Below are 13743 nucleotides of genomic sequence, written 5' to 3'. Positions count from 1 at the left end.
AAACTAGTAGTTAAATAAATCAGGTTTGATACATTTACTTTGGTTAATTTTATTGACATAAATGTAGCTTTTAGAACTCTGCATTTTTGAATTTTAGATATTTAAATTAGTAGGCAAATGTTAAAAAATTATTCTTTACAGGCATGGCAGAAGGCACGCAGTGATGGCTGGGAGAGAGCCTTCTGTGAAAAGAACTTCCTTTCTCCAGCCACAATGCAAATCATCGTAGGAATGAGAACACAGTTGCTTGGCCAGCTTAGAGCCTCAGGTAAATAGGTTAGAAAAAGTTCTAAAATAATTTTAGAGTTAAGTGTATACAAATTGTAAGGAAAACAGTGTTCACTTGTCATTTTCCTTCCTAAGTTGAAAAGTACCAGTACATATTCTTGCTGGGCATGGGGGAGATGCTAGGGTGAGAAAATGTGACTGGGGATCAGCTGGCATAACTGAAAGCACCCTGGTTGTTCAACATCCTGCTGTCTTGCAGTGTGACAGACATTTCCTTGGGTTTTTATTCTAGTGAACTTTTTCTTGAGGCAGTTGTTAAAACAAGTTCAGACCCTAGGTTCTGAGGCAGAGTGAGTTAATTTCACCTCAAGCTGGATGTCCCTGGAGAGTGTCCAGAATAATGCAATCCCTTTATCCCTTGCTGTCAGTGTGCCTGATCTTCATGTGCCCTGCTTGTTCCTTGCATGCTTCTCTTGATCCAGTGGCAGTTTATGGTCTGGGGTCTTCCACTAACTCAGTGTGGGCAGCCCATCACCTGCTTGAGCCAGCCTTGGGGCCCTTCCAAGGTCTCATCCTTTATCCAAAGATATCTTTTACTTCCCCTGCTTAGCTGTTTATGCTAACAAACAGTTCACCTGCGCTATATTTAAAGTTCACCTACTCTGGGTTTTGAGCAGGGTCCACTCATGCTAAGTTGTAAGCAGGTTGCAATTAAACTACACAATTTCTAATATTCTGTTAAGAATTATTGTAAAAAGTAGTTCTATTTTACATTAGTATGAAACCTCTTGCCGGGAAGGATTTCAGTGTAAGGGTTTCTTCTTGGTGCTGTTAATGTTATCATTTGTGAAAAAGGCAACTAATTTGTAGTTTATTTCACTTTTTTTTTTCAAATTCCTTTTGAATAGCAAAAAAGTAGATCTTAAATACAAGCAAATATAACACAATTTTGACCTCCTTCTTTCTTCAGGTTTTGTTAGAGCCAGAGGAGGAGCTGATATTAGAGATGTTAATGCTAACTCTGAAAACTGGGCTGTGGTTAAAGCTGCCTTAGTGGCTGGGATGTATCCCAATCTTGTGCATGTAGATCGAGAGAGCTTGGTTTTAACTGCATCAAAGGAGAAGAAAGTGCGATTGCATCCAACCTCTGTTCTTAGTCAACCTCAGTATAAAAAGGTAAAGACACTTCGAACTTTATAGAAAATATTTTTTCTGGCAGGTGGTAGAATGAAAAATTGGAGTTGGTGTATTTTTCCAGTATTTCAGTTAGTCCTGCTAAGCAGAAATAGTACAAAACAGTAAAAAGGACAAAATAGTAAAAAGAAAAAACTAGTTTGTAGAAGTATTTGGATGAGGTAACAGTCTCTGTTCATTGTTATGAGGAAAAAGTTCTGCTCTGAAACTGATATTTCTTTAGACCCTCTTTTAAACCAAAATATTTTCCTTCAAGGTGATAGGATAACTTTGAAGTCTGGTTGAATATACTTGTGCTTTTCTTATTCTCGTATATGTAAATATTTATGTATTTATTTCTACATACATAAAGTAAGAACTAAGTTTAAAATTTATTTTAATGACACATAGGCAATAAAATAACCTAGTCTTATTTGCTCCTGCACAGATTCCCCCAGTCAATGGCCAAACTGCAGCTGTTCAGGCACTCCCTACAGACTGGCTGATATATGATGAAATGACAAGAGCTCACAGGATAGCAAACATCAGGTGCTGTTCTGTTGTAACACCCGTCACTGTGGCTCTCTTCTGTGGACCAGCTAGGTTACCAAGTAATGCTTTACAGGCATCTTCATCCTGTCAAGGTATACCGGAGTGTGGATTTGGAATGTTTGCATCGGTTTTATATTAGTACGTGATCTGGAAAACTTATTTTTCAAGTCTATTTTCTACATAATTTGGTTAATTCTTGAAATACAGAGCTATATATAGTTCCTGCTGCTGTTCAGGAATAATTTATAGGCTGTGTAACAAATGTCTTGAGTTTTGTGAATCCTTGTAAGTTCATGATGTTTACGGTTCTGGAGTCTCCAAAATTACAGTGTAGTTTTCAAAAAAATAAAAAATGCAACCAAAATGTTTAAAGACAGTACTTATGCTGAGAAGTGTAGTATGTTTATTTTTTCTACAGCCTAGTTTATTTGGTACTTTGAACCAGATGATTCAAGCTGAGCAATAGAGTTAACGTGGCAAGTAATCATATTGCTTTCAGTGGACCCATGCATTTTAAAGATTATTTTCTACTGAAAACTTTTAATGTCAATTAGCCATATAATTAGGTAGAAGTAGTAGAGAATTTATTTATTAAGATTTCCTTTTTTCATATTTAAATGGCATGCTGTAAGAACAGAAACAAAAATAATCTTATCTGTTGTCAGATCTTAAAAATACTAGTTTGAAGTAAGAGTCCAAGCTGACTTTCCTGACTCCTCTGAAACTGTTACCCTTAAAATAATGCTGATTGAATTGCACTTTGAAAAAGGAATGCTAAATAGCCATGTGCATTTATAATTTTTTTCTTAATTGTTATACTAAGATATAAAGACTAGAGCAATGTGTGGTTTTACAAACAACTTCAGGCAAAAGTTTGATAATGGCTTATTATTGAAGAAGGTACATGAAAGAATCAGATCACTTCAGTATAGGTGTTTATGTAGTAGGGCCCTTAAGAAGTCTGGGAACCTGTTCTCCTAACTGAAGCAAAGACCTTCCCTGAGGTGTAAATGCAGAAATGAAAAAGTGTGTTTACAAATGTTTACGTTTTAAGTGAAAATTTAGAAGAAAAATTAGCTTATTGCTGATAATATAGTAATGTTCAAGTTTTTGTATGTAATTGTAAATAATACAGAAATGTTAATGCACCTTTTTTACTTAATTCAGGAGACAAGGTATCCAGTGATAGCAGTGACAGTGAGATGGAGGACAGAGCAACTTCTAATGTATCACTACTGAAGCTAGATGAATGGCTCCACCTCAAACTGGACTCTGAAGTACGTAATCTATCACTTCCATGCTTGTTTTGTGTAGAAGAATATTTATGCCATACCGTCCTAAAAAGATTCTTAAAAAAGTTGGATAACCAAAAATTTACTGGCTCTTGTGATTCCTTCAAGTCTCTAAAATTTAAAGGAAAACATACTAAATGAGTTAACTTTTATTTCATTAGTTCAGTAAGAAATATGAAAAACACACAAAACAGAGACTCAGTCTTTTTCCCAGGCTAGTCATTTGTGTGAATTCACATATTCAGCATCCAAGTTGTAGGGCTTCCTATGGATTGTAACAACCCATAACTCTTAAATCTTGCACCTGTGAGCAAAAAGGAAGAAAGAATTAGTTACCTAGCCAACTGCAAGTGTTCATCCTTCTTCCTCTGTCATGGTGAAGCTGTCCCACATATCAGACTGGGAAGCAGGAAGACCTCAGCAGCCAGCTGCTGTTGAATTTGCTTTAGGTAAGCTGATGTTTTATGACTTCCAGCTTGGCAGTTTGATCCATTTCTCCATAAGTTAGGAGATTCTAAAGAAACTGCCAGACAAAAGAAAATGGTTGCAGGGAGCAGCAAGCTGCAGGAGTAGTGGCTGCATAATGGCCCTTCTGCTGTGACAGTGGTCACCTGAATTGCCTGTGTGGTGCTCCCAGCACACAAGACCTTAGCTTGAGCTGGGTTGACAAAATTTGAGCAAGAGTTGAGAGATCAGTAAAAATGGCATATTGTGTATTTCCTTTTCTGAGAGTATGACTAAAGTTGCTTGACTAAAATGGAGCACCTGAAACTGGAACTGCTGAAAGAAAATTGCTGTCAGATTTTATAAAAAGAAGAAAAGAGCCCCAGCCTTTGAAGATACAAGTCTTCTGGTTGTTGCGAAGCTCTGATTGTGTTAGAAGGCACAGTAACCAGAGATCTTTTCCATCCAAGTATGTCTAAAGAGCCCATAAATACAAACTGAACTGGCAGGAAGGACATTAGACATGAAAAGACTTTGTTTAAAGAAAATATAAATTTTTAAAGTGAAAAATCCTGTGTGTTTACAATAGAATTTTAAGTTTTGTGCAGTGCAGCATGAAATGGTTTAGAAATTATCTTGGACCTGAGGAAGGAAAAGATATCAGCATAATTTAAATGTGAGGTTTTCTTCCCCTCCCTGAGACCTTAGTCTTGCCTTTCAGTTTGCCGGAATGCCACCTGCTGCCTGATAGGAAAGACGTAGGATACCCTTTGCCGAACTGATACCTGTTTTATAAGTCTTTAACAGAACTGAAATTCATTACAGGCTGCTGGTTTGCTGTTGCAACTCAGACAGAAGTGGCATAGCTTATTTCTGCGTCGCATGCGAGCCCCTTCTAAACCGTGGTCTCAAGCTGATGAAGCAACTGTAAGAGCAGTTGTAGCTGTTTTAACTGCTGAAGAACAGTCTGCAGGTTTGCAGCAGCCTTCAGGAATTGGTCAGAGACCAAGACCTGTGGCTTCTGAAGATCGTCTTGTACCATCTACATGGAGGTCAACTAACACCAGGAGAAGTACAGCAGAAACTGAATTCTCTGACTCTTCTAATGCTGAAAAGTAAGATGTTGAGATCTTCCAGAGACTGTATCTTTTAATTTATTTATCTGTAAAAGCATCACTTGAATTTCTGCTAGTATTAAGAAGAAAGAAACAATATAAATACAGCTGAAATCTTTGATACTGTCCTGTGCTGTGTGGTAGTTGTGATTTCATTGAGAACTATTAAATATATATGCTGGCTGTTTGGGAAAGCAGTCAGAAATAGTGTCCATGAGTTGTGCTCCTTGGGAAGTAGCAGAAGAGGTTTAACCATAACACTCAGAATGAATGCATCCTTTTTTATTTAATGTTTAATATGTTTTGGAATGACTGTAATATATATGGTCATCCAGTAGGCTGATACACATATATAAATTGTTCTGTGACCTCTTGCAAAACTCATAGTCTGTTGTGTATCTGCCTTTACTTTTTAGAGTTAAGATGAAGTCTACACGTCCTATACTTCATCAGCCAAAGAAGTACAAGCAAAAAAATATTTTCCACTCCAAACAAAGTACAGATGACAGGTCAGATCGATCGTCAGTGAAGTCTGCAGATAGCAGTAGATTCCCTAGCCCCTGTGCTAGTCCATCTTCAATGTCTGCAAAGGTACAGTCTCATAAACATATTACCCTGCTCTTCAAAATTAATAGAATCTCTTGCTGGTATCTTTCTGCAACTATCAGGTATTGTATTGATAAATTAAAACCTAACTTAGATTTTCATTGTTAACAACCACATAATATTTCTTTGGAATCAAAAATCAAGAATAAATATCCTTGTTATATTAGTTTAATACAGTAAAAATGTTATTCTTTGCAGACTTCTGAAGTAAAGCTATTCAAAGTAGAAAAAAAATCCAATTTTGAGGTTTTTTCTTTGTTTTTTTTTTTGAACCTTGCTACTCTGTGGATTCTGTTTTCCTCTGTTTCTGTTACAGCATACATTGATACTGATTCTCTTTAAGTTTTGTGTTATCTCCACTGTTATGACTGCTTGGCAGTTTTTTTGATGATTATTTATGAAAGCATACATTTTTAGTGAGGTTATTTTCATAAATCTCCCTGTATTTTTAAAAGTCAGCCAGTATTACAGGGAGAACATTTGTTTCGTGAAAATGGAAATGCAAGTGTGTGCTGCAGGCTACAGTGTAGAGTGATTAATTTTGTGTCATCTGAAGTTGTCTCAGACTTCAAAAAATTGTAATTAATCACTAGATTCTGTAGGCCTGTTCGACCATAATTGTTTGCTGCCCCTCATGAATGAAGAATAATTTTGAAAAATACTTGAAAAAGTAAAATAGATGTAAATATACTTTCAAGTTAATTCTGATAGGAACAGCTGATAGATAGTATATTTCTTGTATAACCTTGGAGAGGGGAGGAAAATCTCCTTGAAGGGTCTGTTTTCATATGTATAGAACTTCAGAGCTAAAGCTTGGTTTATTTTATTGTATTTATTAATTTAATATAATTCTTTCAGGCTTCCAAATCGCCCTCACCAAGACAAAATATGCCAGTTCGGTACTTCATAATGAAAAGTAGCAACTTGCAGAACATTGAGATTTCTCAGCAGAAGGGTATATGGTCCACTACACCAAGTAATGAACGAAAACTGAATGGAGCCTTTTGGGGAAGCAGCATGGTTTACTTAGTATTTTCTGTTCAAGGGTCTGGACACTTCCAGGTGAGTCCTTAGCTGATATCAACTGTTGGTGGTGGTGGTGGTTAAAGGTTTAGGAGAGTGCAGCAAATGGCTGTGTACAGTATGGAGGTCTTTGCTTATGACTTCTCCATTTCTAAAAAGTAGAGTACTGTGCCAGTGTTTCTGGCTGCTGAGAGAAAGTATTTCATTCTTCTCCAGTATGGTCTCTTTTAATGAACTCAGTTTTTCCCTCAAAGGATAAAACTAAGTTGCCTCCAAACATAATGAATCAGGATAATTTTTCTATCCTACATAAATACTTTAAAATAGCAGTAGTGGAACAAACAAAGGAATCCATACAAAGCAGGGGATTGCTGCCTTTTTCTCTGCATGCCAAAATAAATGTAAGTGAACAAGAAGATACAATCAAGTCGCAGCTTTCTAAAGCCAGGAAACTCATATGTCTTTAATGCAAGTTTTAATAAAAACTGTTCTGCTTTAACTGTAGTTTCTCAAAGTTAGGAAGCTGGAAAGTCATGGCCATGTTTCTTCCAGAGGTGTCTTGAGTTCACATTTAGTGAGGTATTTGTCAACGATTTGCTGACAAATTTGTGGCAAGTTTAAAGGTAAAGATATGACCTGCTAGTGCAAAGTTGCAGGTTAACTGTTGTAGAGCCTACTAAACTCAATTGTTCCAAGTAAAGAAAGTTCAATTTACCTCTTTATGTATTATAAACTAATAATAGAAGTCTGCTAAACTTAAAATTTAATGAACCAGTCCAAACATAGAGATCTTGATGATACTACTGAAGGATTGTGGTGGAATGTACATATGTGTACAGTGATTTGGCAAATGCAAATGCCATATTGGAAAGTAATTTTCTGCATGCCTGTTGAATCTGAAAATGGGCTGTTGTATTGGTACTCTTAGACAAGAAAGCTGGGAGGGGAGGACACACTGAAGTCAGGATGTAGGTGGATTATGTTGGTTTTCCCTTCCAGTTTTGACATGGAAGGATCTTGGATCTTCATGGGAATGTGGGACTAACATTCCTAATAATACCTTCTTGCCTCAGGTGTCTCTACTTTCCACCTATATTTTTCCTCTGTTCCTTTTATAATTTTCATTGATTTTAATTTAAGGCTTGAACTGCCTAGGACTGCATGACTTACAGCAGCAGTGTGTGCTGGTAACTTTAGGCAGTGCACTGCATCTCTTGGACTCCTAAATCATAACTGGAATAAATTTGCCTGAACTGTTGATAATTATGTGTGGCCTGGGTTTATTTTTTGTTTGTTTGGTGTGTGTGTTTAAAGGGTATCCTTAAGCAAGTTAAATGCAATCTTGGATTTGTGGTTTCTTTAATTTCATTCCTGAATACTTGTCTTGTTGGAATTTCTTTCAGCTTCATTAAAAAGGAACTTTAAGCAGTTTTAACATATTTCTTTGGAGAACAGCTCCCGATTTTTAATTGTATATGAAAGTTTGTTAACAAAGAGGGAGTAAGGGAAAGAAGGATGGAAGGAAGGAAGGATAGAAGGGAGGGATGTTTGAAAGAATTTTGTACAAGTACCAAGGAGTAGCTGATGGGGATAGAACATTCATCTTGATTCCTTGCACTTTTTGCAACAGCTTTTCAACCTCTGTTACAAAGCTTTAAAAAGCTCCTTGAATGGTAATTGCAAGAGATGAATTGAAACACATCCTTTATGGTCAAATTCTAGAAAGTATATTTGAAGTGGAAAAAACAAATTATACTTCTCACTTTCTAGATGTAAACATTTTAGAAGATCCAGCTTCATGTGTGTGAGTGTTTGAATCAATCATTGAAACTAACTTGAAAGTTTCATATGAAGTCCAGTCATTTATTCAATTCCAACATAAATAGATATGCTCTCATTATGTCTGTTCTTTCATATTTAAATTTTTCTTCCAGGGTTTTGCTAGAATGTGTTCATCAATAGGGCGTGAGAAAAGTCAGGACTGGGGATCTGCTGGATTTGGAGGTGTATTTAAGGTGGAGTGGATCCGAAAAGAAAGCATTCCTTTTCAGTTTGCACATCATTTGCTCAACCCCTGGAATGACAATAGGAAAGTACAAATAAGCAGAGATGGCCAGGTAGTTACTCTCTTCTAAAGTCTTCTTTGCTTGGTAGAACTGTGTTTTCTTCATTAGCTTGTTCAGCCCTGAACTCAACTATGCTCATGTATGTATTAATCTGAATCCCAGTTCCTTGGTGCTCATTGTAGCATCTGCTAATGCAGAGTTACTGTTGAGGCAGTGGATTTGTTAAAATCAAACCAGTTTCTTGTGAATGTTGTTTAAAAAAATATTTAAAGCTGTATTTTTCCAAAATAAATGAGGTGTTGTTGGTGGTTTTCTTTTAATTTCTGGAGGTTTGTTTCCTGTTTGATTCAGACGTGTTCCCCAAGATAAAATAGTCTGTCATACCCAAATAACTGTTCATAATTAGAGGTCTGCGTTTTCCTTAAAGCCTCAAGAGAATCTTGATATTTGAGGCAGAATAAAGCTTAGTACTGTCCTCCAATTTACTAAAGCTAAATGCAACTACAAAAAGCCAGAAAAGAGCTTGCACAAGAATTCTCTATGGCAGTTTTTTCATTCTCCTCAGTCCCCTCCCAAAACATCTTCTTGATACAAGATTCTGGAGCTAAACTTTTTATGTTGTCTTCTCACTGCTTCCCCAAAACTTCCTTCAGTTGTAAGAATAAGGAAAGGAGCATATTGTATGAACAAGGAAAGGAACGTAGCACATGTTGAAGTTGACCGTGCTTCTCCTTTAAATGGCTCTTAATACCTAAAGAATCTGAACAATATAAAAAATAAGTGATTTACATTAATTCCTGTGATTCCACCAAGAGCTACTGCATTATCTCTGACCTGCCTTTCCACATTCTCCACTGCACTTAATGGAATCAAATCTAAAAGATGTGGAGAATAATGATCTTTAGTTAATAAGGAAGTGACCTGTGGAAGGCATAAATTGGGTGGTGCATCTATTCTAGTGATGGTATCTTCATTACAAATTGTTTTTTGAGAACTGACATTTTGCCTGAAACAAAAAAACCCAAACAACTGATAGGCGAGGATTCCTTATGAAAGTTTCCAATCTCCTGTTGACCCCTTGTTGTAGGGATAGTTCTAATATAAGTCACAATAGCAAAAGTAACAATTTTTTCAGAAAGACCACCAGCAGCCTTTTCTAAGGATTTTGTAATAAATAGTTTTTACATGCACAATGGCAGCAGTGCTAATAACTTTTCTAATTTCCCGATCGCTTCTAGGAGCTGGAACCACAAGTTGGAGAGCAGTTGCTGCAGCTTTGGGACCATATTCCTTTGGAATGAAAAAACTCAACTGATTAAGCATGTCAGATGGTGAGATGGAGGTAGTTATTATTTCATGTATTGCATTCTGGTTTTATAATAGAGGAGAAGGTACCAACGTACACTATATTATTACAGTACTGTCATTTATAGCTTGTGGAAGAGAGAACTAAATGTTTTCTTCCTTTTGATTTTTTCTAGCTGACATTGCTGAAACATCAGCTCTAACCACTAGAACCAGCAGCATGCCTACAATACCAAGATAAAGAAGAAGGTGGCACAACAAACGAATTCCTGAAACTCTTAGTCATGCTAGCTCTTAGCTAGCAGTGGAAAAAAAAGAGGGAATTATGTTTGTTTCAGTGTTTCCTTGTTGTAAAAAATTTCAATAAGGTTATCCACCAGTCTTTTTTTGACTGAATTATTTTTTTCTACAGTAGTGTGCAGATACTTGAAAGTGTGGTAAAGTTCAAAACTAAGTTTAAAGCAATGCATCACATGTAAGTTGTTTGTGGGTTTAAAATAGCACAGCAGACAGTTTACATTTAAAGCATTGTCAATCCAGTAAATGTATGAAAGAAACCAATTTAATGTTAATTAATCATTCTTGCAGTTTGATTAAAATAAATAAATTGAGAATAGATGTCTCCAGATATGTTGGGAGATTCCGTAATTGGTGAACTTCTGTATGCACAGTACAAGAGAGAAGGATATAGTCAATTACAAACAACTAGACAGCTGGAGAATGCTAGTTTTTGAATTCTAGTTTAAATACAAAAGGGAAAGAACTATGAGACTTTTTTGAATGTGGATTGATCCAGTGGTATTTCCAGTTTTAATTTTTTTGCCCATAAACATACACTTTGACAAGCTGAAACAGTCTTTCAGAGGCCTGTGGCCAAATGGTATTCTAATAGTTCATTAACTTGAGCATTGTTATAAGATTTCTATTTCTTTTATAAAAAATAAAAAATAGTTACCAGTACAACTTGCTTCATCTTTCAATGTAGTCTTCAATTTTTCTTTCTATACCTCATGTTTCAAGTTCATTTCTTTCTTCTGTACTATTGTTGTTTTGGTTTATTGGGCTTTTCCTTAGTCATTAACATACTGTAATGTAAGGCTGTTGCAAATTCAGTCTGCTCACTGTCAGCAGTGTTGCTCATTCTTGGGTTAAACCGAGAGCTTTTTCTGCTTCTGAGCTTCTACTTAGTTTCTCATGTCCTTTTAGGATGTTCCCATAGTTCAAACTATCCCATGTACTCTTTAACTCTGGCACAGCATCATTAGAAATTTAAGTTAGACCTGAAACAGGCTACTGCAGGACCTGATACAGTCAATAAAAAAGCTGCCAAGGATATGAATGGCTGTGAAAGAGAAGGAGATGAAAAATATACAAGGATTTAGAAGAAAAGGGATCTTTAGGCATTAAAAAAACAAACATTAAAAAAAAAATATATAATATGTTTCCATATTGAATCCAGAACTGAAGACTTATTTGCACCAAGTAATGTTCTTTAAAATCTGTCTCTCACTTTTTTTTTTCTTGGGAGACATTTTTTACTTGTTTAGCACTATTTAATTTTTATAAAAATAGTAAAGATAACCTACAGGAGCCCTGCTCTTAGGAAACAGTCAGATTTTTGGCATGTTGCTTCTTCTCTCTGCCAATCAAGGTGCAATAATTTCATAAACAGGCCTAGGACATGCTTGTCATGTCATCTTTTCTCTCCACATGATCAAAGTGGTCATTGCTGTTCATTAACATTGTATTTGGAGGAATCATGATTAAAAGGGCCCTAAGAGGTAAACTTATTTCTTTGTAAGAGTAGAAGCTGGAATGTGTTTTTTTTACCCTAGATCTGAAACTGATGGAAGGGAGAGAGAAAATCTGTACTAAAATGTTCAGCTTCACAGTGTTCCCATTGAACAAGATATTCGGCAAAAACTGGGTTTTGTAGACTTTGTGCCTTTCTCTATCCTTCAGCTTTTTTTCTTCCTTTTATTTGTCTTCATGCTGTCAAATAACCTGTATGAAAAACTGTGTAATGAAACTGTAGATAAAAGCTTTTGTATTGATCTTGGTTGAAGTCGCTCTGCCGTTGTTCTGCAGTCTCTTGGAGCATTCCCAGTGGCCTGTGGGGCAACTGGGATGTGTCTATTTACTGTTTAAGGGGACCATTAAAGTTTGGGTTTGGTTCACATCTGCTGCTGGAGAGAAGGTGCTGAGTAACTGAGGTAAGACAAAATAGTATCTCTGGATTTGGAAGATCATAAGGACCTCCTTGCTTTAATTTCAAGTGAGGATAAGCACAGCATGGACGAAGATCCAGATCCAAGCTGGAGAGAGGCTGAGTTACACAATGGTTCCTGCTTGTTGTGTTCATGAAAATAGGTGTCTCTGTCTTTCCTTTACTTGCGTGTAGTCTGTGAATCCTGCTGCAGCTGGGCTTTGATACTTTGGCTGGATTACAGGTAATTAGTATCAAATACAGGAGGGGTGAATCTGGCTGATACATTGCTTCTGGAGGTCTTAAATAGAGGAAAAAACCAGCTGTCTACCATTTGGTGGTGATTCAAGGCCTAAATAAAGTGTCCCTACTGTGTTAGGCAAAACAAACAGACCTTCTTAGAGAGTTGTGGTGAAAGCTTAAAAAATACCTGCTAAAGGTTCCTCAGGATTGTATCAGGTGTAGAAAAGGGTGCCAGATCCAACTGGGGAAGAATATCTGGGAGGTAGTCCAAATAATTAGATCCTGGCAGTTTCTTGTGAGGGATATTTTCTGTGATACAGCTCCAGTATTTGATGTAGGTCTCCTGGGATGTACAATGGCCTACCTGGCTGCAGGTCTTCAGCATGTGGGAAGGCTCTGTCTGGGAGGTGACCCTCGGATCCTTCTCATTCTTCTCAGGGCTTGGCAGAGGTGTCCTGCTGATGTTCTCCATGTTGGGCAAAGGCATTTCTGGGTGCTGCTTGCCCAGGCGAGCTTGCCACAGGCATACTCTGTGCCTGGTCCTGTGTGGTGGCTGACTGCTGGCTGGGCCTCTGGATCCCAGTGGGGACCACACGGGAGACTTGTACAGGAACACAGCTCCTGTGCACTGTGTTTGTGTCACGGGATGAGGTGCAGCGCGGTGCAGCCCCCAAGCCCGCAGAGCTTGTGGCTGTGCCTCGCTCACTGCGGTTGCCCCAACAGTTGGGGATTGTGTTCTCCTCCATTGGCATCTCTGTGGTCCTCTCCTGCAGGACTGGTCCAAGAGATTCCCAGAAATGGGAGGAAGAAAACTTGTTGAGACAAAACTTATATTAGTGTGTCCATGGTGAAACCACCCCCTTGTAAATCCCCCCTTATGGGGAAGGAAGCATCCAATACTCGTAAATGCTTGTGATCAAAAGGACCAGCAAAAGTGACAGGATCTGCAAAACCTCATCAAGTTTTATTTAACTTACACACTTGGCATGGAAATTACTGTATTAGTCCATACTCTACCCTATATACGCAAGGCAGAGGGTTTGGAAGAAAGGGCAGGATGAAAGGGAAAGCAGAGAAGAAAACATGAATTAAACAGAGGGAGGAAAAGAGAAAGAAAAAAAAAAGTGCATGAGAGACCACTAGTCCTGGTTCTAAATTACACACTTGGCATGGGAATTGCTTTGTCAGTCCTAGCCTACCCTATTTACACATGGCAGAGGGTTTTTTAAGAAAGGGGTATGATGAAAGAGAAGGGAGAACAGGAGAGGTAGATTAAAAGAGGGAGGCAGAGACAGAAAGAAAAAGGGAGAGAAAAAGAGACCAGCAGTCCTAGTTCCACCATCAATGCAGATGATGGGATGTTATTCCTGGTTCCATCATTGATGCAGATGATAAAATAGGTGTCCATGGTCCTGTAAGCACTAGGACTGCCCAGGACTGCCATGGTCCTGTAAGCACTAGGACTGCCCAGGACTTAGGGGCTTCCTTTC

General features: G+C 37.6%; 1 protein-coding gene across 2 annotated transcripts in view; it reads left to right on the top strand.

The window, feature by feature from the left end:
• LOC132322532 (3'-5' RNA helicase YTHDC2-like) overlaps window positions 1-10767 on the top strand; it is a 30487-nt gene extending 19720 nt beyond the window's left edge. Inside the window, exons 21-30 of one of the 2 annotated variants that reach the window (XM_059837034.1) lie at window positions 142-268; window positions 1199-1404; window positions 1850-2045; window positions 3121-3230; window positions 4515-4804; window positions 5221-5395; window positions 6269-6472; window positions 8368-8550; window positions 9738-9830; window positions 9981-10767. In XM_059837034.1, the coding sequence (XP_059693017.1) occupies window positions 142-268; window positions 1199-1404; window positions 1850-2045; window positions 3121-3230; window positions 4515-4804; window positions 5221-5395; window positions 6269-6472; window positions 8368-8550; window positions 9738-9800 (1554 nt within the window). In that variant the 3' untranslated portion in view covers window positions 9801-9830; window positions 9981-10767. Of the gene's footprint in view, window positions 1-141; window positions 269-1198; window positions 1405-1849; window positions 2046-3120; window positions 3231-4514; window positions 4805-5220; window positions 5396-6268; window positions 6473-8367; window positions 8551-9737; window positions 9842-9980 lie in introns of both variants that reach the window. The other variant, XM_059837033.1, reaches the window with a different exon arrangement.
• The last annotated feature ends 2976 nt before the right edge of the window (window positions 10768-13743 follow it).

The sequence above is a fragment of the Haemorhous mexicanus genome, chromosome Z (genome assembly GCF_027477595.1).
Source record: "Haemorhous mexicanus isolate bHaeMex1 chromosome Z, bHaeMex1.pri, whole genome shotgun sequence".
Classification (NCBI taxonomy): domain Eukaryota; kingdom Metazoa; phylum Chordata; class Aves; order Passeriformes; family Fringillidae; genus Haemorhous; species Haemorhous mexicanus.
Note: the sequence above shows the minus strand (reverse complement) of the source record. Positions and strands in the feature narration are given on the sequence as shown.